Source organism: Micromys minutus, assembly GCF_963924665.1.
Source record: "Micromys minutus genome assembly, chromosome: 10".
NCBI classification, from domain to species: Eukaryota; Metazoa; Chordata; class Mammalia; order Rodentia; family Muridae; genus Micromys; species Micromys minutus.
Window position 1 is genome coordinate 55,925,301 of NC_137979.1, and position 25,886 is coordinate 55,951,186.

The following is a 25,886-nucleotide window of genomic DNA, read 5'->3' on the forward strand; positions in this document are numbered from 1 at the left end:
CACACACATACACACACACACATATACACACACATACACACACACATATACACACACACATACACACACACACACATACACACATACATACACACACACACACACACACATACACGGAGCATGAAGAAAGTACTCAGCCTACTCTGTACACACAGTTTGTGCTTTGTAGGGTTACTCATCAAATATATATATATATATATATATATATATATATATATATATATATATATATATATGCCCACGTTAAATAAATAAACTATGTTTTCCTTCGAAACATACATGCATGTACAATAAAATGAAAATACAGAGATACTTGTGCCAAAGACCTTCCTGTCACATCCTCACCTCTACTGTCCTCCCCAGCCACAGTAAATCGGCTTACTAAACATCTACCTGATGAGATCTTTTCTCTGACCTTAGATGCATGATAAGTTAATTTCCAGAGCAAGCCAAAAGGATGAAGAGTTAATATTCCTGAGTGTGTCCCTTAACTGATGATAAATGGGGGAAATGAATCTCTCCCCAGCTCTCCACTGGCACAGCAGAGAAGACACGGACTCTGATTTTCCGCCAATGGTGTTAAGTTTCTGTTGCCCCCCCAATTCCCGTGGAACCCTGCCCAAGAATGCAAGCTTTCCTAGGTTTTTCTCTGTCCTCTTTCATGGCTCCTCCCTGCTGGGGCTTCCACTGACCAATGATCGAGTAACTCTGGTGCACTCAAATCTGCATCCTAACTTTTGTTGAATAAGAAAGACTAAGACAAAATGTGAATCCACAAAATCGCAAAAATGATGACAAAATTCAAAGTTGTTCTCTAATTTTCTTCCGTCATAGTCATTGATGTTACCTGGGAACTTGCTTGTCCTTTCCAGTGGCAAAATGTACTCAAGCTTTTCTTTGTTTTTCACTTTTAATTTAGCATCAGGGATGTGGTGATTGATGAAGGATGCTAACTGTTCTGAGTCACAGGTTTCATTCATAAACAAACTAGGATTTCAAGACAAAATCATGACAAATGAGTACATTTTCAATCTGCTAACATACACACACACACACAGAGAGAGAGAGAGAGAGAGAGAGAGAGAGAGAGAGAGAGTAGTGTTGGTGGTACAGAGATAAACATGGCTACCTTCCAAATACATACTCATTGCAGTTAATGTTATGTATGTAGTATAAATATGAGGAGACAGGGAGAATGGCATTATTCAGAAATTTCCAAGGGAAAGTAATTAGTGCACCTGACAGTGAATGGAGATATTCGTGTACTATCAAAACATTTTTGTTTTGCTTATCAGCGGGGATTTTGTCTTTTAGAATCCGCTTAGCCTACACAGTTGACACAACTCTCTGGAATCATATTTAATTTCCTACTTATACTCGTTTCTGAAAGTACTGCCTTGGAGTCTTAAGAACGAATGAAAATACTACAGTATTCTCTGGATTCGGTGAGAAAGATGGAGAAGGAAGAGGTCAGAGTTTAGGCTGCACAGACAGCAACCTGGGCAATGATGACACATCGCTATGCTGAACACAGAGCTTTGGTTTGCTGTAGTTGACATTGGTACAGATTACAGGAAGCCAGGAAAATAGATAAACTGGTTTACTAAACAGATCTCAATCCATATTTTCAGATATAAGGCTTGGGACCTATTCTCAAAATGTGCATCTCTGGTGTACCACTATGAAAGCATACATATTGGGCAGGAAAGATGGCTCAGTGGTTAGCAGCACTTGAGACTCTTCCAGAGGACCTGAGTTTCACTCCCAGTACCAAAGTCAGGCAGTTCACAGCGGCCTAAAACTCCATTTCCAGGGGACCCAATGTCTTCCTCTGACCTCCTCGGGCACAACCATGCATGGCACACAGATACAAGTAAAGAAAGAACAGATCTTTTTAAAAAATTATCTATTTAGCCTTTTCTCAAAAATTCTATACCTTAAGTGATATCCAAGACCCCATTTTCTCTTCAGAAAGACAGAAGACCCTGTGCACTTGAGAGTCCCATTGGAGATGATCACTTTCCTGTCTGAGAAAACAAAACACATTATCAATTATTCTTTTGTTCTCTCTATCAAAGAAAAGCAAGAAACGAAAGTTCAGAATTCCAAAGGTGTGCTCTGTGAAGCATGACCGTGCCTCCTGGACATTTCAAATTTTCAAACGCATCTTAAAATTTATGTAATTGGAGGCCCCAACGCTAATCTTTTTAAGTTTCCTCCCACACTTCCTAAAAGGGAAAATGGGTATTCTTTGTCTGGGTGATAAGGAACAGGCAGCTAGTTTTCACGTAAACATATATCAGAGATTTGGGAGTTTAAGTAGACATACAGATGATCTGAAAACAGCCACAAGTTTTCTCCACTGGCCACAACCCAACAAATGTACAGCCAGTGCGGAACTCCAGGCGAGGAGTGGATTCCGATATCCTCTAGAATGCTTTGGAGTTAAGGTAATGAGAACAGGGCTCCTAACCCTAGGAATCAAGGTCACATGTAAATTTCCCAAATTTCTCATGATGACACTGCAATAAAGTTATCAGTTACCAGCCAGGATGTCAGCCTCATCCGTGAACTGAGTACTAAAGAGGACCACGCGGTCTGCCCTGCGTTCCTTCAGGAAACCCCACACTCGCTGCCTCGAAAAGGGATCGAGTCCTGCAGTAGGTTCATCCAAGAGCAAAATCTATAAAGAATAAGGATAGTCAATATAGGGCCGCTCCACGTTACCTATTCCACATAATAGCGTGGAAAACAACAAACAGAAATAACCGCAGTATGTCATTGTAGATATAAGCAAAGCCGGTTCTTGCCTGATACACTATGAGAGCTAAAAGCTCTGCCAAGATTCATGGTAGAAGAGCGTGGCGCTTACTGAGACTCTTGCAACCTCCGTTCTCCCTGTGCCTCGTCTTACTTACTCGAGGGGCTCCTAGGGTGGCAATCCCGAAGGTGAGCTTTCTCTTCTGTCCTTCATTTAAATGTCCAGCAAGATCATCCTGGATATTCTGCATGTCCAATTCCAATACGATTTGTTGGACCTGCACAAGAAACACACAAAGCCCAAAACACAAACGGATCCATATTTTTACAAAAGTAACTGTCCGTTAGAGAAGGTATTTTTGTAGGATATCTTTGCCTAAGGATCATTCATAGGAAGGTGGATAAATGGCTGAGAGGATTCTGTGGTCATGGCTGAACATGGGGAATAATTGGAAACAGTGATAGTGCAGGCACATAGTCTACCTCCTGCTCTACATTCTGTGGAAGAATCCCTTTTATTTTGGCAAAGAGGGTGAGGTTTTCCTTCACAGTGAGTACATCAAAGTGAACATTGTGTTGAGGGCAAACACCAATCATCTTTCGGACTTCCTTAAAGTCTTCCATTTCAGAGAGGTTTTTGTCGTAGACTGTGACTAGCCCTGAAAAGGAGAAATGAAAATATTTCAAGGTTACCAAGGTAACATTCCGTTATATTTGGAGACCTCCTTCAACAAAATTGTGGCATCCACTCATAAATACATAAAATTGCAACTTTGCTAACAGTTACTATTCTCAGGAGAAGTACTATGTAGCCTGTTATAAGCACTATGTTATCTGTCTGAGGTAACACGCAGTGGGATACAAGAGAGTCCCATGAAATCTGGGAAGGGGGAAATCCATTCAAAATCCTATAGTTCTAGGAAACCTCCTTAGATAATCATGGAGCCATAGAATCTTAAATGGCAGGCATATATATCCACCCCCTTCTCTTATCAGATCCTTTTCTGTGAGGAATTGCTTTCTGCTTACCTGCAGTTGGAACACAGAGTCCACTGAGGATGTTTAGCAATGAAGATTTGCCTGCTCCACTGTGACCCAGAATTGCTGTGATTTGACTCTCGTAGATATCAAAGCACAAGCCTGTTTTAGTACAAGAGCTTAGCATTGTTAGTAATAGAGTATGAGACGGGACTGGTCCTACACGCAGAACAAGACAACTGAACCTCATGATGAATTTAACAATGCTTTGCATTAACACTTGAAGAACATGGTAACTTAATTAATGCTAGTGACACACTGGCATTGGTAAAATACATACAATATGGTATTTGTTTAGGATCCAGAGACTAGCACAAATCTGAAATGGACCAAAACCTTTATAAAATAAAGACTAACAGATTACATTTCAAATTAATAATTTGTAAAAAGACAGATCAGTCAAAAGCAATGCTGTGCTAGGTGTGGTGGAAGATTCCTTTAATCCCTGTGTTTAGAAAGTATTATGAGGGTGGTGTGGAGACCTAGTGCCATGGAAACCGAAAATATATGTAAGAGAGGCCAATGAAGACTCTGAGTGATGAGGGAGATGGAGACCCAACTGGCCCCGTCTTGTTACCAAGCAAAGCTTCTCCGGGTACCGATACAATAGACCCAATTGAGTTGTTGGTGGGAGGGATTCCACTGAAATCTCCAAAGGACCCAGACTGTTGCCAAGACTGTAAGTTGCTCTCCACAAACTGACACCAAGACACCATTGCTGAAGATAACACCCACACAACTCACTAACCATGGAGAGGAAGAGCTGGTACCTGCATAGAACTTCCACCCCGATGTTCACAACAGAAACACTAACCCAGCTACAGAACCTTTGATTTACAGCCCCCTTCCCACAGATTGTGCTAGGATAATGGTGGAACTAAGCTTGTGGGAGTAACCAACCAATTTCTGATCTGACTGTTAAGACCCATTTCACAAGATAGAATTCATACTCAACAACCTCAAGTTCGGTGACCAAGAACTAGAGAGTAGGTTTCCCAAAGACCTAGGGTAAAACCAAATAAAGCTGGTCTTTAAAAAGAAAATGTAACAATAAAAATGACATTTTACTATATCATAGATCAGTGCCTAAATCGGACATCATCAGAAAAGCTTTTTCCTGCAGCAGATCCTGGGACCCACAGCCATTCTTTATGCAGAGGGAGAGGAAAAGGGAGAGGGAGAAGAAGGAGAGGGAAAGGGAGGAGAAGGAGGAGAGAGAGGAGAGTGTGGGGAGGGAGAGTGAGAGGAGGGAGATGGAGGAGAGGGAGAGGGAGGAGAGGGAGAGGGAGGAGGGGAAGAGGGAGGAGGAGGAGAGGGAGGAGGGGAAGAGGGAGGAAGGGGACAGGGAGAAGGGGGAGAGGGAGGAAGGGGAGAGGGAGGAGGGGGAGAGGGAGAAGGAGGAGAGGGAGGAGGGGAAGAGGGAGGAAGGGGACAGGGAGGAGGGGGAGAGGGAGGGGGGAGAGGGAAAAAGGGGAGAGGGAGGAGGAGAGAAGGGAGGAGGGGGAGAGAGAGGGAAGGGGAGGGGAGGGAGAAACCTTGGAACATAGGGCTCTAAATGGAATATCTCTATCAAATCCTTCACTCAGAGATCAGGGAACCCCTCAGAACAGAGGAGGTGGATCGGAGGATACCTGGCAAAGGAGCTCCTCTAAACTGACAGTGCAATTGGATCAGCAAACAAAGCCAACAGGGGTCCTCAGCATGTAGATTACAGCTTTCAGGGTAATTAGCAATTTAGGGTCTCCTGGGCGCCTTCTCTAGGGGCTCTTTCCCTTCTATGGGCTTGACCTGTCTAAATTCAGTGTGACGACTTTGGTTTTATATACTGTGTATTTTATTTCGCTGGGTTTTGTTATCTCTTAGATGCTCACTCTTTTCTGATGAAAGATAGAAAGAGACTGGATCCAGATGGGAGGGGAGTGTGGAGGAACTGGGAGAAACAGAGGAAATGGAGACCATAGACAGGATATATTGTATAAGTCTGTTTTTCATAAAATTGGGGGGAAGAAAAAGGTGTCACCACACCCAGCCTGGATATCATTTTTAATAAAGGCAGCTTACCTCTGAAGGGTAGCTGTTAATTGATGCTTGCTCAGTGCTTGCTACATAAAACTTTAACTAACATATTTAGTATTATAATATGCCTAATCATGCAAAATTATAAATCATGGAACATTGATTTGTTAATTTAACTCACTATCTAAAGTTTCATTAATCAGTAAATATGAACTATGTAAGTTCCATGACTGTCTAAAAATTTTATCAGATTCTAGCAATTCTTTCCTTGACAGTACAAATATAAAAATGTGTTTATGGTAAAAAGTAAAATAATGATATGATTTTCACAGTTTGATCTTATTTTTGAAAATCAGCAAATCCATGAAATATATGGAAGGATTTTACAATGAATTCTGAAATATTATTGGTGTCCGGAAGGTACAGTGAGGTCATTTCTATTCTTGCTTCTTTCTTGTGCTTTTGTCTTTGGTTTTTGTTTCTGCTTTTGTCTTGTTGACATATTTACATTTTCTTTCTGGATGCCTAAGTACTCATAATTAAGTCAGATAAACAGAATGAAATATTTTTCTTTACCTTTCAACGCCTCCACTTTCCCGGACTTCCCCTTGTATTCCTTTTTAATATTTCTTATTCTGAAACAATAAAGAGGTACTTAATTATCCAGTACACATGTTTTTTTTTAAAGCACAGAAAGATATAATGGTAGATGTAGAAAACACTTCATAATAAGTAACATGAGAGCACATGAGATTATTTAGACTTCGGTCACTCTGACATTTGGTTTTAGCCTCACAACTACAGCATATACAGCATATACAGCATATACAGCAGTGTGATTATTGGGTGAATGTAAGGAGAAACAAGAGATTAACTCTTATGGCTTGTGGGGGGGGGCATGCTGTAATACTCATTAGCATTATGTGTTTTTGTAACTAGCTTTTAATACTTTATTTGAATAAAGAAACTCCCATCCAGGAGGAACTAGTGTTTTCTGATTTCAGAGCTGAAAACTATCATTTGCATTTGGGGCAGTCATATGAGTTTTGTTTGTTTGTTTGTTTGTATGTTTTGTTTGTTTGTTGGTTGGTTGGTTGGTTTTGGTGTTTGTTTTTCTGGAAATGTTCGAACCTCTGCCCCTACTGTCACGTGACATTCTCTTTGTATGCCTTCTATAGATCCAGTTTCCCAGTGTTAAAAGAACTTTTGGCCACTCGCAGAGGCACGAGCCTGCACTCCCCAGCACTTGGGTGGCAGAGGAAAGAGGAACAGAAGGTCAAGGTCATTTAATCATTATCTGAGGCCAACCTGAGTGACACAGAGACCTGTCTCAAGAAGCAAAGCAAAACTACAACAGAAATTTTAATACAGACACAGAAGATAGAAGCGGGCAGTCACACAGGATAACACAAAGATAGAACAGGCAGATCAATGGTCCTCAACCTTCCTAATGCTGCGACTCTAATACAGTCCCTCCTGCTGTGGTGAACCCCTAACCTCAACTCTAGCAGTGTTGCTTTTCCATAGCTGTAATTTTACTACTGTTATGAATTATAATGTAGACAAACAGCTCTGCTTGTGGTCGGGGGATGTCACGACCCAAAGATTGAGAACCATCCATATACGCAGGATCTGTGGGAATTTTATGTTTGAGACCCATTTAAGACAAACAGTTGATTATAACAGGGGACTGTGTCTGGCTCAGACTGGCGCTGATAAAGGCAGATGCCTTCGGCACTTGCCACAGACTCAGTGACAGCTGGAGGTTAACAATTCCTTAGCCTTTACTCCGTGTTAGCGCAGCTAGGAATACGCCTACCTGATGGCTTCTTTGCCTTGGTATTCTGGATCCACGGGCTCAAAATACTCATCAGAAGGAAGCTCGGAGTCCACATCTCTCTCGGTGGCCTTATTCCTATTGGTCATTTTTCGAAAACAAGATGCTGAATTCAAGAAAAACAGAGGAGCATTCCGGTGCTCAGCCCCATCTAGTTAGTAAGAGCAATAAAGCATCCATCAATAGAATGAATGATGAAGCCCCGCTAAGAAAAGAAGAAATGTTTTGAACTTTCAAACACGATACAATTTTTCCTTCAAATTTCCTATTTCCTATTCAAAAGAAAACTAATAATGAAAATTTAAAGTAACATGGCAAAAATTAATATAATAGAACTTTCAACAAAAGATAAATCGAATAATTGGAAAAATGTAATCTAAAAATATCTATGAGGGAAGGGGAAATCAAGTACCTTTTAGAAACACAATCATTAATATTTCACATAAAATAACTATAGGCATGCTTACAAATGTACACAGGTTGACTGTGCCAATTTAATTAAGCATAACACTGAAATCTTCAAGTTCAAATTTAGTTCCAAGAGCAAAAAATTAACACATGCAGAAATTTTAATTTTTCAAGATGAATATAGATAATATTGTAAAGTTTTCAGTTGATACAAAAGGAGTTAAATATTATTTGTTATTAAGGATCTTCATATGTAAGCCAGAAACAATGAGTCATAGGCATAGAAATATTTAGAAATATATATGACAATGGGAACATTTATCAAAGTGAGGGGGACTATTAAAACTTAAAGGCATGAATGAAGTCACATGTAGAGATGAGCATTCTGATTCCAGTACATGTGGAGGGACTTTGGGCTTATGTAGATTCTTTTGGTTATTTACAAGACAGAGAAAATTAGCTACATAATCTATATATTTCTAATTATGAATAAGATGGGGAAATGTTGAGAATAATTATGAACAAATCTTTATTAGAAAATGTTTCTACCTAGTAATAAACAACCATAACAGGAACTAACTACTGCTTATTCCTGAAGTTTTCTTTTGAAATGCTTTTAAAAAAAAAAAGATTTATTTATTTCATGTATGTGAGTACACTGTAGCTGTCTTCAAACACACCAGAAGAGGGCATCAGATCCCATTACAGGTGATTGTGAACCACCATGTGGGTGCTGGGAATTGAACTCAGGACCTCTGGAAGAGCAGCCCCCTGAAATGCTTTTTAATTGTCAGCTTCTTACTTGCATGTTCCTTACTGTCGTCAGACTCCTCTCCTCTACTACTTTGTCTTGTGCGCACCTACCTGCTGACCTCATCTTCTTCCCAGAACTCTGCCCCTACTCTCATGCCTCTTTTTTATCTTTTCTAATTGTTTTGATATAAATTTCATACTCTTTCAAAATTCTTGGAAGGACACACAAAAAGTAATAAAGCTTAATTAATATAAAACTCTATTTCAAATTTTATTTAAATAATTATTTCAAAATTAGAGTAATTTTATATATATTGCTTACTGTGAAATATAACTAAATTCATTTAGAATGAGATTGGACATTTAATCTCTCCACTAAGGCTATTTTAATACAACCCTAAGAACAACTTTCCTATGTAATCAATAACTGAAAGATCAACGAAAAATCCAAATACTTACAGAGCAATATTTTGTCAAAATACAAGGCCAAAACCAAGTAGAGAAGAGCATCAAAAGCCAATATAGAAAATATCGCTAACATTACATATGATTCTCCTGAAGGGTCAGGAAATACTACACCATTCAAGTTGTAATCCAGGAAGATAATCTAAGATTCAAACAATAATAATAATAAATTCCTAAACCCATAAATAAGTTGGTATACAACCAATAATTAAATTTGCAGGTTAACTTATTAAGGAAATATTTTAATAAAGGTATACCAAGTAATAGTCAATCTATGCAAATCTGAGGCAATATTTGAAAATAAATCAATGTGATTCTGCATACAGCACACTAAAGTGGGGGGGGGGGGTAATCGCTCTAGTAGATACAGAGAAAGTGTTGAGAAAGTATCCATTCACAATAAAGGAGATTTCTTCACAAACCGAGAAGCTGAGATGTCTACTGGAACAAAACATGTTTAATAGCAAAATGCTGAAAGTTTCCCTTTGCTTGCATTTCTAGTCAACATTATAGCAATTTTTTTTAATAAATGAGATTTTTAACTCTTTTATGTAATGGCTTTTTTTTTTTTTTTTTTTTTTTTTGGTATCTGTGTGGTGAGAAATTTACAACAGTAAATGCTCTTTATCAACACCATTAAGACCAGAATGGACTATAAGGAGTTGTCATGGATTAATTCCTCTTGAAGCATCATTAGTAACCTCTGTTCTTACCTTGGCCATCCCAGATGTGAAGGCAAAGGGGCTGCAGATGCTCAGAGCCCATTCCAGAGAGGAGGGGAGTTCTTTGTGCAGTACTGTGAACCCCACACACCCCCAGAAGAGGGTAAAGAGAAATACAATGAGGTTGGTAAAGACGGCCTTCTGTAACAGAACGGCCATCAGGAAAGTCAGAGCTATCTGAAAGAGAGAAGACATTGGCTGTTACTGACAAGAACTTTCAGAACCATTGGCGAAACCAAGCTCATTACTCATACAAGACATTATCACGGGGAAAGCAGGAGGAGGTCAAAGGTCTCTGTTTGACCCTCCACAGGTATTTTCTTTTCCTTTTGTATTCCCTTCCTGTCTTCCATTTTATCATCATCATCATCATCATCATCATCATCATCAACATCATCATCATCATCATCATCATCATCAACATCATCATCATCATCATCATCATCATCATCATCATCATCATCATCATTGTTATGGAAGAGATAGGGAAAGCTGAAAGATGGTCCAAGAATAGGGTAAAAAAGCAATATTGGGGAGGCTGAGCAAAGCTAAATTGGTATACTAAGGACAATCATCCATACACAGGACTTCTGCAGGAAACATCCAAGAAGATGAAAACATACAGAAGTCACTCTTCCAAGAAGGGTGGAGAGAGGGGTGGGTGAGGGGAAAAAACGAAAGGGTGTGGGAAGGGTGGTATGTGGAGATTGTCAAGAATGGACCATAGGCTCTCTGCCTCTGTGGAAATGCCCCCAGAAAATCCCACTAACGCCTTTTCCACCGGTCTTAAAGAATATAAAATATCTCGGGGTGACTCTAACAAAGCATGTGAGAGACTTTGAGTTTGCAGTTCTCCTTCATATGCATAAAGATCTTCTTTTAAACTCCCAAAGCAAATCTATCTTCTTCTTTAATGTAAAATCTCACCTTTGGAACAAAGAAGTAAGTGTGAGGTGCTAGCCTGGCCTGGCCTCTGCCCCTCCACAGCTGACAGGAGCCAACAGAAGTGTATCTGAACCTCCAGGAAACAGAGCTGGGCAGGGAAAGGAAGGGGTAGGCCTGGGGTAGTAAGACTCAGGCTGCTGATTTTTAACCAGTGCTTCTTGGGGAGGGGTGCCAGGAGAAGATGAGTCACTTCTCTTTTTTGAAACACAACTAATTAGGAAAAAAAAAAAAAACACACATTTTTTTGTTCAGTAAAAATAAAAAAATAAAAAAATTCTAATGGTCCTAGCCACAAGGGACCAGTTCCACTTTTAACAGTAGGAACTTAAAAATTTGGAAACATTTGGGGAAAGGGAAAATTGCCCTTCTGTGTAATCGGCAAATGTTCCAGTGGGAGGGTCTGTTTTTGTTGGGATGTGTTACACTGTATGTACGTGTCTATGGTCCTGAGTCATTAAGGGGTTCTTACATGGTTCAGAAAAGATGATTGGTCAAATCCTGATTGTTTCTTTTTGTTAATTTATCTCAGTAAAAGCCCACTAGAACAAAAAAAAAGATTCGAAGAAAGATATTATAGACGAAATGGAAAGATCTCACATGCTCATGAATCAGTAGAGTTAACATAGGAAAAATGGTCAGTCTACCAAAAGCAATCTCAACACAATCCTCATCAAAATCCTAACACAATCCTTGACAGAAATTGAAAGGACAATTCTCAACTTCATATGGAAAGACAGAAAACAAATAAAGAAATAATGCCGAACAATAAAAGAACTGCTGGGGGCTCATCATTCCCAATTTCGATGTGAATGAGATATCATGTGGTATTGGAGGACTAATATCCAAAACATATACAAAAAAAATCAAGACATTACATATTAAACAAGCAAACAAATAATCCAATTTTAAAAGGAGACAGGTCTAAACAGAGAATTCAAATGCATATCAAAACTACTTGGAGATTCCATCTTATACCTGTCAATGGTTATACTCATTAACACAAATGATAGCTCATTCAGCAAAGATGCAGAGCAAGAGGAATGCCCTTTTATGGCTGGTGGAATTGCAAACTTGTACAGTCACTGTGGGAATCAACCTGGCATGGCAGTTCCTGAAATAGCTAGGAATTCATCTATATCACTCTTGAGCAAATAACCTAAATACTTCTTGTACCACAGGACACTTGCTCAGCCTTGTTCACTGTGGTTTCAGTCTTCCTTTTAATTACTTGTTTGGTTGTTTGTTGTTTGGTTGTTTGACTGCTCATTTGGTTGGTTGTTAGTGGGTTGGTTATTGTTTGTTTGGTTGGTTGCTTGCTTGCTTGGTTGCTTGTTGTTTGATTGGTTGTTGCTTGTTAGTGGGTTGGTTGTTGGTTGTTGGTTATTGGTCGTTAGTGGGTTGGTTGGTTGGTGGTTGGTTGGTTGGTTGGTTAGTTGATTGGTTGTTGTTTGGTTGGTTGGTTGGTTGGTTGGCTGTTGTTTGTTAGTGGGTTGGTTGGTTGGTTGGTTGGTTGGTTGGTTGATGTTTGGTTGTTGTTTGTTAGTGGGTTGGTTGGTTGGTTGGTTGGTTGGACAGTTGGATTTTGTTCAGTTTTCCAAGACAGCATTTCTTTGTATAACCCTTGGCTGTCCTAGAACTAAAACTGGGAATAACCTAAATGTCTCTTAACAGAGGACTGGTAAAGAAAAAGTGGTACATTTATACAATGTAATATTACTCAGCTGTTTTTTTTTTTTTTTTTTTTTAATTACACCATAAAATCTTCAAGGAAGTGAATAGCACTAGAAAAAAAAATCATCCTGAGGGGGCAACCCAAACCCAGACAGATAAATGCAGCATATATTTACTTGTAAATGGATATCAGTTAAGTGATAACCAAGCTACACCCCCATAGATCCAGAGAGGTTAGGTAAAGAGGAGGCCTGTAGGGGAAGGCATGGATATCCCTGGGAGGGGAAATGGGATAGATTGTCTTTCCAGTCGTCATCAAAGAGCCTTCCTCCAGCAGCAAATGGGAACAGATGCAAACAGCCAAACATTATTTGGAAAGTCTAAATGGCAGTTCCCCCAGCAAATCTCCGCCCCCACCCCCGACTCAGGAAACCCCATAGTAAAGGATGCAGAAAGACTGTAAGATCCTGAGGAGGGCATCAGGAGAACAAGGCCCCCTGAATCAACTAAGCAGTCAACGCATGAGCCCACAGAACGGAGCAGCAAGTATGAGGACCTTCGTGGGTCTGTACCTCTGTGTACACATTACAGCTTGGAGCTTAGTATTTTCATGGGACTTCTGGCTGTGAGTATGAACAGGTCTGACTCTTGTGCCTGCTCTTGGGACTCTTTTCCTCCCGCTGGGTTGCTGTGTCCAATGTCGATATGACAGTTTTGGCTTCGTCTTATTATATTTTTTTCCTTCGGTAACAGTTTATTTTCATATTGGGAAAGGCATCTGGAACTGGGTGCCTCTGTGGGGGTAAGGGGGGGTCCTGACTCAACTATAACCCAGAGGGACGACACGGGTCCCCTTCGGCAGGGAATGTGTAACTGTTCACAGCCTGTCTGGGCAGAAGTATCCATCGTCTTACAGGGGCGTGGCACTGGCTTCCTGCAAAGTGGGGGCCATCTGAGACCCAGGGGGTGGCGTGGGGGGGACACCCCCACTGCTCTGTTCAGACCGAAACTCAACATTTCTCCAAGTTTCAACACACCCGCTAGAAGTTTCCATCAAACAAGCACTGATATATTAAAAACTAGTGCAAAATCTCAACATTTACATAAATAGCTCTAAAACCCTGCTTTGTAGGGGTTTTTTTTCTCTACAAGGTAATACACACTTTCGAAGTTGGCACTCAAAAAATTGTCATTTTTTTTTCTCCTAGTTCAGAAAACAACTTTTTGTGAATAGGCCTCTTCTAATACAAAAATACTCCTGCTCTCCCACATACAGAGTCTCTTATTTTATATATATTTATATAGATATATAATATTGCAGATCTTAAACAAAGGTTTTGTGCAAATATGTCTTTGAAGTTAAGTAAGATCATCATAAACAAAAGAAATTAAGCATTCTCCCACAGAGCTCAACTAAGAACAATAAAGAAAAGGTTAGTGGAACATTTTCCACTTTATCTTCAAGACGTGGGTCAACAAAGAAACATGTTATCTTTTTTCTTTCTTTTCTTTCTCAACAAAAAAACATGGTATCCTTTTTCTTTTTCAACAAAGAAACATGGTATCTTTTTTGTTTTGTTTTGTCTTTTGTAAGCTTTCTGAGCTTCTGCGTTCAGACCACACAGAACATGTAAATATTTGTACACAGACAGGAGAACTTACACATGTCATACAGTCTTATTATATTTTAATTGGTCATGTTTTGTTTCTATCTCTGAGAAACCTGTTCTTTACTAATGAGAGGCAGAAAGGAAGTGGATCTGGAGGGGGTGTTGGGGATAAACCAGAAGGAGTAGATGGAGAAAAACTGTAATCAGGATATATTTTATGGGAAAAGGATCTATTTTCAATAAATGAAAAGTGGGAAAAAAGAATGACATAAGATATGGTGTGGGTCTTTTACATCCCTTTCTTGTGTCTAATTCGTGTGAGAGCTATCAACAACAACTAGAATAGCACCTCCATAAAGTTTAATCCTTCACTGTGGCCTTTACCAATGATTCGAGAGTTACCTTAATGACTATAGTCAAACATGTCTACAAACTGGCTGCATTCTGGTGTACTGGCTGGCTTTGTCTGTCAACTTGACACAAGCTGGAGTTACCAAAGAGACAGGAGCCTCCCCATTGAGAAAATGCCTCCATGAGATCCAGCTGAAAGGCATTTACTCAATTAGTGATCAAGGGGCTGAGGGCCCAGCCCATTGTGGGTTGTGCCATCCCTGGGCTGGTAGACCTGGGTTCTATAAGAAAGCAGGCTGAGCAAGCCAGGGGAAGCGAGCCAGTAAGTAACATCCCTCCATGGCCTCTGCATCAGCTCCTGCTTCCTGACCTGCTTGAATTCCAGTCCTGACTTCCTTTGGTGATGAACAGCTATTTAGAAGTGTAAGCTGAATAAACCCTTTCCTCCCCAACTTGCTTCTTGGTCATGATTTTTGTGCAGGAATAGAAACCCTGACTAAGACAGCTGTTCTCCGTTCCTTCCACTCTTCCTGTTTTTTAACTCTGGATATTAATAAACTATCCAATAAAGAAGATAAAATATAAATAAAGAGCAAACTTGAGCAGTGGCAGTGGTAGCTTAGCAAGCTGGGTTTTTATCAAAAGTTTCAGAATTAAAATTCTAAAAGATCTCAATTAAAAGACTTATAAAAAAATTTGGATGCACCATTTCACTGTGTGATTGATACACAAGAAAACAGAGAGGCCTGATTTACTTGGTTTTACATTAGTTTCTTATACTCATTGGCTTTTTCTCAGGCAAACAGATGTGTGTGCACACATACACACATAGTATGTACATACACACACACATACATATGCACACACTGGACATGTCAGAGTGTTTTCCTAACATCCTGTAGAATTAATATTTGCTGCAGATAGCTAAGACATAACATGTAAACGGTGGCAATTAAAGCATACACTTACCAAGGATAATCCATACAAGAAAAACAGTGTAAATATGACCAGGAAGCCAGTCATCACGATAGTCTGGGTAGATGTTATGATAATCGCAATGAATATGGAAATAATAAAGATGAAGCCAGCATAGAGTAAGCCCCAGGACAGCCTAAACAAAAACAAAAGGCATTCAAGTTAGTTAGCCCTTTAAATAAAAAATCTTTAGATCTGCCAAAGCATCCAAAGTACAATACTATTGCTCTGATATGTGGCTTAATAACGATGTATTGATAACACAGCAGAAGTGCACTGCGTGTGCTCCTCTTCAGCATAATTCTCCATCCCCCACTCCCGTAATCACTTTGACAAACGTTCCACTTATGAATCCCATGCATTCTGACTGCCATTACCACACCGTAATGGCAGGTACTAATTAGTGTGGCACCAACCCATGGAAAGATTGTCACAGTCAATTAAGAGACTATGAACCAAAACATGGCCTTGCTGGCGCCTGAGGGCCAGGTATCCATATGCATCTATTGCATAAACACTACAGGTATGGTCCAAACCATATGCTGCATGCTGTGGGTATGATGTGTAATTTGCCTTTATCAACCAACATTATCTATTATAAACAGAGCTTATGATATTTCGCTATGTTAATACATTCTAGTGTTCTTCTGAAATTAGGTAATTGGTTCCCATTTTTCTTTCCATGACAATGATGCAAAGAATTCTATTACATTTGCTCTTATGTAAGATCTAGAAGAATCTTTCTAAATTGAAATTACTGAATTGAAGTTTAAGTCATCTGTTTTGTTTTGTTTTGTTTTCAGATATTACCAAATGACCCTAATTGTAAAGCTGAAAGGGGACTTAAGACCTGATGGTCAGTCAAATGCCAATCAAATGTTCAGTCAAATGTCAATCAAATGGTCACAAATTGGCAGACAGATGTCAATCAAATGATTAGTCAAATGTCAATCAAATGGCCAGTCAAATGTTAATCAAAGGTCTCCACAAGCACGAAAAGCTTGAGGACCTCTGCAGGCAACACTGCCACTCTTCTGACCAGAAACGGAGAACCTGCGACTCTGCCAGTGCCGTCACACATTTCTTAGCCCTGTTATTCCCTTACCTAAATGGATACCCTTACATCTTTACACTCTTGTATTATTTGGCTTTAGATGTGTTGACGTCCACACATTTTTTAAGATCCTAAAGAACAACAGGCGTTAGATGAGACAAGAGTCTATGGGTGCACGAGCCCAAGCTTCTCATTTACAAATAATAAAACTCTAGTCCCTCTCACTAGTTAACGGGTGTGGGAAATGTCTCAAAAGACGTCATTAACGAGATACAAATGTAATGGCAGGCATTAACTGTGTCCAGGCGTCTTTCCTCTGTTTAAAACCGTATGGATAACAAGGACGCATCTCCTGCAGAATGTGGCAAAGGGCGCATGCTCCGCCACCCTGCACCCCACTCAAACATGTTTGTCTGGATTTACTGCTTTTAATTTCTAATCTTATACTGTTATAATGAATCAGGCTGTGTTAGAAACATCAGCATTTTTTTTAAAGTGTAACTTATTCTGTAAATTTACTTCCTAGGTATAGAAGAGACTGCTTTAAGGTAGAAGTAAAAAAAAAAAAAAAAAAAAAAAACAGAATTGTGAAATAAAGACATTAATTACTTGAAAAGAGAAAGAGCTATGGGGTGGGTTAGGAATGACAATATTAATAAACACATACAAAATCTCGCTTGGAAAAAATATGTGCACCACATTATGGCCTTAATAGAAGCCATTTCCAAAAGATATCTGATACCTGGAAAAGATTCTTCAAAAGCATTTTCTATCTTAGTCCTGAGGATGTACATATCAATGCATTTTTCTGGGTCTTAATTTATATGCACGCTAAGAATCATCCTGAAAATGAGATCAGTGTCAGAATTCAAATTCAAACCAAGGTTTCTCCTTGGTTTTCATGCCAGCCTGCTGGTGCCTCCCTAATTTAAGATGACTCTGGGCATCTGCCCCCTAGGACTTGCCTTGAACCAAAAGGAGACCCTGGTACAGAGTCTCTCTTCCCTCCTAATGGACCTGAACAGCAGGACATACATCCACTCCTTTGTCATTTCCAATGCTCCAACACACACACACACACACACACACACACACACACACACAAAGTCTCACTTTTTAAAGACATGGTTTACTCTTTTTCTGTTTCCTAATCCGCATATATTAAAACTAAAATTATCTTTGGTTTCTGGACCAAAACTTTACTTCAGGGAACGTATGAGCAGCTAAACTGATCAATAAATAATGATTCATCCTGTCCATGAAGCTTTACCATACACATAGTGGGCTGGGGGGGTTGGGGGAGGGTTTTTGTTCGTCTGTGTTTTAAGTGGTGTCTGAGTTTTCATTAGCTTTGGTTTGTGAGGAAGGGTCTCAGTGACCCTGTACATCTCAGGCAGCTCAGAAACTCCCATTTTCCTGTGCCCACCTGCCGATGCCAAGATTACACACCTGCACTGTTGGCCCAAACAAATGTTTTCTTGATTTGAGGAATATACTGAGAATTGTCCCTTAAGAATCAATACCAAAACATGTCACGTTTCTCTTGAGCTAAAACAAATGTGATTTTTTTTTCCCCGTTACACCTGGCAATACATGTTTTTACAGATACCAAGTTCTGCGCTTTGCTGCTGAGGAGTTTAGACCTTGTATCATCTGCATGTCTATCAGCTAAACCCTCACTATTTTCATAGGTCTTTACTTCTGTGAAAGGCGCTCACCTTTATAATGTCACAAATACATGAATTAGACGTGTCCATGTGCACATACAAACATATACATGCATCTCACAATTACTTTGAAGGGCTTGTGGGGTGAGGAGAGGCACACATATTAGTGTGTAATTCAGGTCCTGTTAAGCCCTCCCTACCCACCGGCTTATATCTTATGTCCTGATTATACTGCATCATTTAACTCAGGGCTTCAAAAGGTCCCTGGCTGGCCACGCCCATGAACACCACCGCTGCTTTCCAAGGCTGTTTTCTTCGCATGACGAAGTGCGGAGAAGTCAGCTAGGAGAAGATCAGGCAGAAATGCCACCAGGTCTCCATCCCTGAAGCCAGGCGCTGGCATTCATCGTCTCCCTGACACTGGGCAGCTAACTGCTTTGTTTTCCTTCGCCTTTACTTTTCTCATCTACAACCTTGGTGACAGCGCCTCGATCGGAGAGGTTGCAAAGGAAAAGCTGACACTGGAATCATACTCAGTGAGTTCCACCTATCTTCCATGCAAGATTTAACAAAGACTAAGTTTAATGGAGAGAGTGAACAAGTAGCCCTGTCAAATTTAAGCAGCAACATTGTAAAAACAGTGACACTTCGACTGGTTTGGATCTCTCCCCTACTCACCAGAATGCAGAGTCTTGTAGACCCATTACTTTCATGAACTCCTTATGCTGTTTTCTCTCTTTAGTAACATTGCGTGATGCAAAATATACAAAGGAGGAGAAATAAAGCAAGCAGAATAAGATAAAGATTTCATACTGAAAAAATTCTTTAGAAATAAAAGGCAATGTCTTCATATTGATTGCGTTGATGGACATTAGCTCCTCCATCACAGAGTGGTTTGTTGTGACCTAGAGAAAGACAAAGTCAAAGGGAAATTACAGGATAGCGTTTGACAAATCGGGAATAAGCCTTTGGAGGCTGTGCTTGGGTGGTTGGAATGATGTGGTCCAGTACCACAAAATGTTCACCGTTACAGAGAACTGGCTGTGTTGGCTTGCAGGGTTCTGTGAAGCATTATAGAACCAGGCAAGTGGGAGGAGGAATCAGAAGAGTAAATTTGGGACGGGGTGGGGGGAACCAAGGAGAGGGGTGGGGACAACAACTAGAATATAAATAAATAAAATAATAAAAAGAAAAAGGAAATTGTAAATCGGGGGTGGTGTCTAAAAATTCTGTCATAAAATCTGAAGTCTACATAATTACTAGTTTGAATGTACTCCTCTACAATGCATGCAGAAACTTCATCCTTAGCGTGATGTCAGAGGTAGGATGTTTGGGGAAGTAAGTCACGGAGGCCTCACCCACCCTCATGGATAGAGGAGTGACTTATCAAAAGCTTGGCGAGTATGTCCTAATGTGCAATTTGCCCTTTTGCTCCTCTGCCAAGAGAGAACACAGTGTTCTTCTCTTTGCCCTTTTATCCCTTCAGCTATGTGAAAATTGCTAGGCTGTGACAGCCGTGAGGTGAGGTGTGAGCTTGTGGCCTCACCGTATGCTTGCTGGACTTGAGAGCTATGAAAAAATAGCAGTTCCCTTTATGAATTTCCCAGCCTTGGCATTTAGTTAGTGTGGGGCAAATGAACTGGTATCATCTTTCATTAAGATGTCGACACCTCTGAAGTCAACCACCAGGGCTTTCCAACCGAGAACTTACTTCTATAATAGCAGCATTAAGGGCGGTCTGCAAAGCCACAAAGCCTCGTTTCCAGTATTTGGACAGTGAACAGAAAACGTGAGGATATGTATCCCAGCAATGAGCTGTAAGCACAAGGGAAAAGCATAGCCATCGTTATGGGATAGAGGCAGATCAGGAATGAGGAACAACAACGTGAGAGGAAAAGATGGGGTGTGGTGGTAAATATTATACAAAGGCAGGGATGGCACCACACAGCGCCATGCCACTCCCTGCTATACTCTCTGTCTCCAGTAGTGGCCGCCCTCCCGCCACTCTCTGATTCAGAATCTTCCCACATTCCTAACTTCTGCCCCCTATGGTTATAGTCACAATTCCTAGCAACCCAACAAAATCAAAACCCCTGGGGTTTGTAATTCATCAGTCATATTTATATCAGTAAATTCTCACTCCACAAAACATCCACACAATACACTCAAAGCCAATTGATACTGATATAAACTGCCCACCTAGATAAGACAAATTGTCCTATACTAATCCATCCCTTATAAGGTATTCATAATTACCTGTGGCTATTTAATGCAACAAGGGGGTGGGTCATCCTCCATCCTTTTTTCTCCTTCTCTCCTATCTCTCCTGCCTTTCCAAAACTCTGTCCCCACCTATCTTTTTCACTGCCCAACCACAGGCCTTGTCTTATCTTGTGCCTGCCCTCACCTGCATATTGACATCAACCACAATGGGGAAGAGACTCTACTAGTCAGAACTTTTAACCTCATACAGAAGACAGGCATGGTGGTACACCTGTAATCCTAGCACTCGGGAAGCAGAAAAATAATGGGCTTCTGAGCTAGCCTAGTGTATATCATAACCGTATCTCAACCAAAGCAAGCAAGAAAACAAACAAACTAATAAAGTAATTTTGAAATGAGGCAGACATGTTAAGATGAAGGGTTTATCATAGAGAAGAAGCAGCTACTCCAATACATGCCACGAGACTAGGGATAAAGCAACTCCAGCTTCCTGAGACACAAAAAACAAGGCTTTGGGGTTTCTATATCAAAACCACACACACACACACACACACACACACACACACACACACACACACACACCAATCAACCAGTTCTGTACCTAGAAGCCTAAAGTGGGATATGTACATAAGAAGAGATTTTGTCCCACAATAACCTGGAATTATCATAGTAAAATGCACACTACCAGGGGCGAGGGGAGTGGACACGTTAATGAGATAGATGCAATGTTTGAAGACTCCTGACAAGTGACTGCATGAATACAGAATGACTAAGACAAAGGACTACAGCCCTTTCTGGGGGAGAAACAGAAAATGGGGAAGGACATCACCTGTATTCCGGAAGTCTCAGAAACCATCTTCCCAATAGTTTCATGTAGCCCTTCCTGCACTGTGGAATTCAGAATGCAGCTTCTATTCTGCATTTAAGTGTCTCTGGATAATCTTTCTGCTGGAAGGGACAAGACTCACAGATCCATGACACTTTCTTCTGTAAAGACCACTTGTCCCTTTACCCTATTCTCCTACAAAAAAAATTTGCTCCATCCCAGAAGGGACTTCCTAGTCACCATAAATATCTAAAGTAGCTCTACTGTCTCTACCTTCTTATCTCTTCTGTGTATCATTTTTATTCTCCTGCCTCTGAGAACAATCTGAACAGTCCCCATGATTCTCATTCACTGCACTCTGCAAGAACCCACTGGAGAATATGGAGTCTGCACAGGGCACGTGAATGGTTTTAGTTTGCACATGGCACATGAATGGTATTGGTCTGCATACGGCATGTGAATGGTATTGGTCTGCACACGGCATGTGAATGGTATTGGTCTGCACACGGCATGTGAATGGTATTGGTCTGCACACGGCATATGAATGGTATTGATCTGCACATGGCATTTGTCTGCACACAGCATGTGAATGGCATTTGTCTGCACATGGCACATGAATGATATTAGTCTATACATGGCACTTGAGTAGTATTAAAGCACTACAGTTTAAAGTTCTACAGTATTAAAGTTGCACCAATTTTATGTCCTCTGTGTCTTTTAACCCATAAGCCTTCCTCCTTTTCCTGTGTCCACTGTCACCTATACAGCCACATAGTTTCATTCCATCTTCCACAGACTTCTTGCACCTCAAGTTATCTGGGTTGTGTCGGGAGTGCTCTCTTTTAATCACAGACAGCCTTCCTCAGGCTTGCCTTCACTAAAGTACTTCAATGGCTACATCTGGCCTAGTTTACAAGACCCCAAACAGGACCTAACCCTTCTGCGGCTGCAAATCTTTGTCCCCTCACTGGTGTGACTTTTCAGGCTTTTCCTCCAGTGTTTGATAAGATGCCTTCATATGTCTTTACCCTACTAGGATACAGTATCTCCAGCTCCTCACACTTTCTGTTCCTTTGGTCTTAATTTCAAAGCTACTTCCTGAATCCAAAAGTCAATTAAGAAACCTGGGTCTTCGTTACAAGTGCAAAGTCCTTTTCCTTGCCTTCATTATCCGGTGCTTGTCTCTCCTATTCCACTCCAACTGTCATTCCTTTAGACCCAAAAGCTCAAAAGTTATATGCTGAATTATTCTGTGGAGCTGTACAATCAACCTCTAAATTTAATACAAGCTCAGTGATAGAATGTTAATCTGCTCTCTCCCAGGAAACCGAAGGTATCTCTTGCCCACCCAACCCTACCTGTCTCTTCTTTTCAAAACCATATAAACTGTCACAGTAGGATTTGATATTAAAAAGTCACCTAATAAGTCCTCTTTCAGAAATGGATTTCCATACATTAGATATATTTTTAACTTGTAAGAGAAAGTGTCATTAAATGTAATCCCAAAAGCATGTGGCATATTTTCCAGAAGTGCTTCATCCAAATCTGTTTTACTTGGCACCCCGACAATTCTTGTTCCTGCGGAGTATAAGATGAAAATGGATATACTGGATTAGATAGCATCCAACCACAACAGAATGTAATATGAAACTGGGTCATTATTTGGCAGATTTCTCCACCTAAACTTAGCAAACTAAAAGGCAGCCTAGAAAATATTGCTTTACTGTTTCAAAGAGTCCAGTTGTACATGAGAATTACATGTTTTAATAAGACAAGGTATGGATGGGGGGTACCATGCCTTTTACATATAAGAGTAATTAATCACCATTGTTACTATATCCCAATGATGAAAAAAATTCAGCCTGAAGCAAAAAGAATATACATGACTTCAGTCTTATGCAGAAACAAAGGAAACAGACTGCAACAACCAGAGATTGCATTAGTTGGGAATTGAATGCTAAAAAATAAATAGTCAGACTATATCCAGGTAGCTCATAAATAAATGTTTTCTTTGTCTTCATTACAAAATGGACCCAATTTAAAATCACAACTTTTAAAGGCTTTGTAGTCTAAATATAGGAAAGAAAAAAAACACCTTCAGATTATATACATAATGAGTGTTAGTGCTTCTGAACTTATTGTTAAATAGCCACAATCTAATTACTTAGATTTTAACAAGCTATAGATCTTGGTCATTGCTTATTCATACTAAAAGCATACAGATTCACAGGAGATACATTTCTTTGAGTTGCTGTTTTGAAAATTTGTAAGTTTTCTTGCTTGTTTTTTTTAAGCTCCAAGACAAACACAGGCTTCCATAAACTGAACCCCTCTTAAGCTGAAAAAAGTTAAGATCTTGTTGTGAAAGAAAAATAAAAGCCTAAGTAGATTATATGTTATCTTGATACTTGACTTTTTTAGAAGGATGTTTAACTGGATCTTTAAACTAATATGTACATATGTTTTTAAACATCATAAACCAATAAGACTAATTCTTTTTTTTTTCTCAATAGTACATTTACCTTTCATCGTTGGAGCAAATGCTGTTCTGTTCATTATTTGTTGGGTTATGTTAGAGATTGGTGTATATACAACCATTATAGAAGATCCATTAAATTCATCTATACTTCCAAGGTCCTGAGGAGGGACTTCGGGGACCATATTATTGTATTTGAAATAGGAAAACAGGCCCATATACAGCCCTATAGCAAGTGGTATGCTCCATTCCTATAGAAGAGTTTTTTAAGAGAGAAAATAATGAGCCTAGATTTATTTCTCTTCAAATCGGTCAGCACTAAAGAACTTTGAAGACAAGTTCACTTTTTCCATATAATTAGTTTCTCATTGCTGTTCATCTTTCAGGGAAAAGGAAACTCTGTGAAGGACACATTCTGAGTTAGCAGTCGCCCGTATCACTCTCTGATCTAAAGTTTTGTATTAAGTCACGAATGATTTCAGAAGTCATCTGAAAACTTAATGAGATGTTTAACAGTGCGAAAATCTCCATCACCCAGGAAGCCAATTATAGACATAAATCACAAGTGTTCCACATAGAATTCATGCTGGCAAATCATAATGTTTCTTGGTAGTTGCCATATTTTTATTAGGAACAAAAGGAAATGAAGGCTGGGCATAATGTTGCATGAGTTTAATCCCAGCACTAAAGAGGCATAGTCAGGTGAATGGCTTGTAAGTTTGAGGCCAATCTGGAAGCCAGGACAGCCAGGGCTCTGTTATACAGTGAAACCCTGTCTCAAAAGAAAAAAAAAAAAAAAAAAAAGAACCAGAGAGAGAGGGAAGGAGGGAGTAAGGGAGGGGGAGGGGGAGAGGGAGAGGGAGGGAGGGGGCTAAAGGAGATTAGTAGAATTCATGGGATATATTCTCCAGTGAATCGTGAACAGTAATAATTTCTTCCTTCTTGCTATGATGCTAGAACACACTTCTTTAAGGCCCAAGAACACCTCTCCCTGACAAACATACAGGCAAAATCTGAAACAAACAGTAAACACAAGGCAATCTCAAAACAATTCAGAAAGAGAAGGTACCTTTGAATTTTTACATTAATAAATACTGCAGCATAATGCCAGACTTTGTCTAAACAGATTACTTACATCCTCATCTTTGGACTTTACTTCCAAATATTGGCACTGTATGTTCATTTTTTAAAATGACCACATTAAGTTCATATAGCATAAATAATTTGAAACTTGTAGGCTTTTACTAGAGCATACTTGTAGATACAAGTGGGAATTGAAGGTTGAGTTATTTTCTATGGAAAATGGACAGACACCTCCAGGCCTGGTATGTAGACCTACTATACTCTCTGTCTGGTGTGTAGACCTACTATACTCTCTGCCTCAATTCTTCTGCTTTGTCTTATGAGTAGTTCAGCAGAGGAGATGGGAGAGTCCCTAGATGAGGAAACCCAGGGGTCTGGATGAATGAAAACTGTCTTAATTCCATTCACTTGCTTCTCTTCTACCACTGACTGTACTAAAAATAGTAAAGGCTGAATATCTGTCTCATGTGAAGCCACTGAAGTCTGTACTATTCACCACTTCTCAAAGCATCTTCTGAGTATGAACTGACACTGTTATTCTTTTGAAATCCTTAGAAATAACCTTTACATAGAAAACCAATAGTTTTGAATATAAAACAAGAATATGAGAATTCTCTCAATTTATACTTACAGATTTTGTATTATGTCTTGGTTCCCACTGTAGAATATGGGATGATTTAACCTTTGCTACCATTTTACCATACAATTGAATTTTTACTTTATTTTCCTTTTTTAGAATGTAATACTCTTGGTCTTTGTGATTCTATGGTATGGGTCATAGACCATTAATCAAGCAAATATAGATAGAAGTACCTACCTCAAAAGTAGTAAGTATAGTTTGCTGATTAAACCATAATATTTGAAATACTTGGGCAAGGAAAGGTGGCTGAGGAGAGGGTGGGATGTCTGCACATACCAAAAAGCTCTGCCTCTTCATCCGCCATTTCTTGAGCAGGTTGTTGTGCAGAAGCACTCGGGTCTGCTGACACACACTTAGCTCCTTCAT

The 25,886-nt window shown here is 39.8% G+C and overlaps 1 protein-coding gene across 1 annotated transcript in view; it reads right to left on the reverse strand.

Moving 5' to 3' along the window:
- ABCA6 (ATP binding cassette subfamily A member 6) overlaps nucleotides 1-25,886 on the reverse strand; it is a gene marked incomplete at both ends in the record, with an annotated part of 65,927 nt that extends 40,041 nt beyond the window's left edge. Inside the window, 16 exons of the mRNA XM_080923424.1 lie at nucleotides 848-987; nucleotides 1,937-2,027; nucleotides 2,545-2,683; nucleotides 2,919-3,038; nucleotides 3,244-3,419; nucleotides 3,790-3,900; nucleotides 6,391-6,449; nucleotides 7,634-7,802; nucleotides 9,272-9,419; nucleotides 9,991-10,176; nucleotides 15,546-15,687; nucleotides 18,951-19,177; nucleotides 19,984-20,087; nucleotides 22,741-22,899; nucleotides 23,844-24,048; nucleotides 25,797-25,886. Of these exons, the coding sequence (XP_080779550.1) occupies nucleotides 848-987; nucleotides 1,937-2,027; nucleotides 2,545-2,683; nucleotides 2,919-3,038; nucleotides 3,244-3,419; nucleotides 3,790-3,900; nucleotides 6,391-6,449; nucleotides 7,634-7,802; nucleotides 9,272-9,419; nucleotides 9,991-10,176; nucleotides 15,546-15,687; nucleotides 18,951-19,177; nucleotides 19,984-20,087; nucleotides 22,741-22,899; nucleotides 23,844-24,048; nucleotides 25,797-25,886 (2,266 nt within the window). The remainder of the gene's footprint in view (nucleotides 1-847; nucleotides 988-1,936; nucleotides 2,028-2,544; nucleotides 2,684-2,918; nucleotides 3,039-3,243; nucleotides 3,420-3,789; nucleotides 3,901-6,390; nucleotides 6,450-7,633; nucleotides 7,803-9,271; nucleotides 9,420-9,990; nucleotides 10,177-15,545; nucleotides 15,688-18,950; nucleotides 19,178-19,983; nucleotides 20,088-22,740; nucleotides 22,900-23,843; nucleotides 24,049-25,796) is intronic.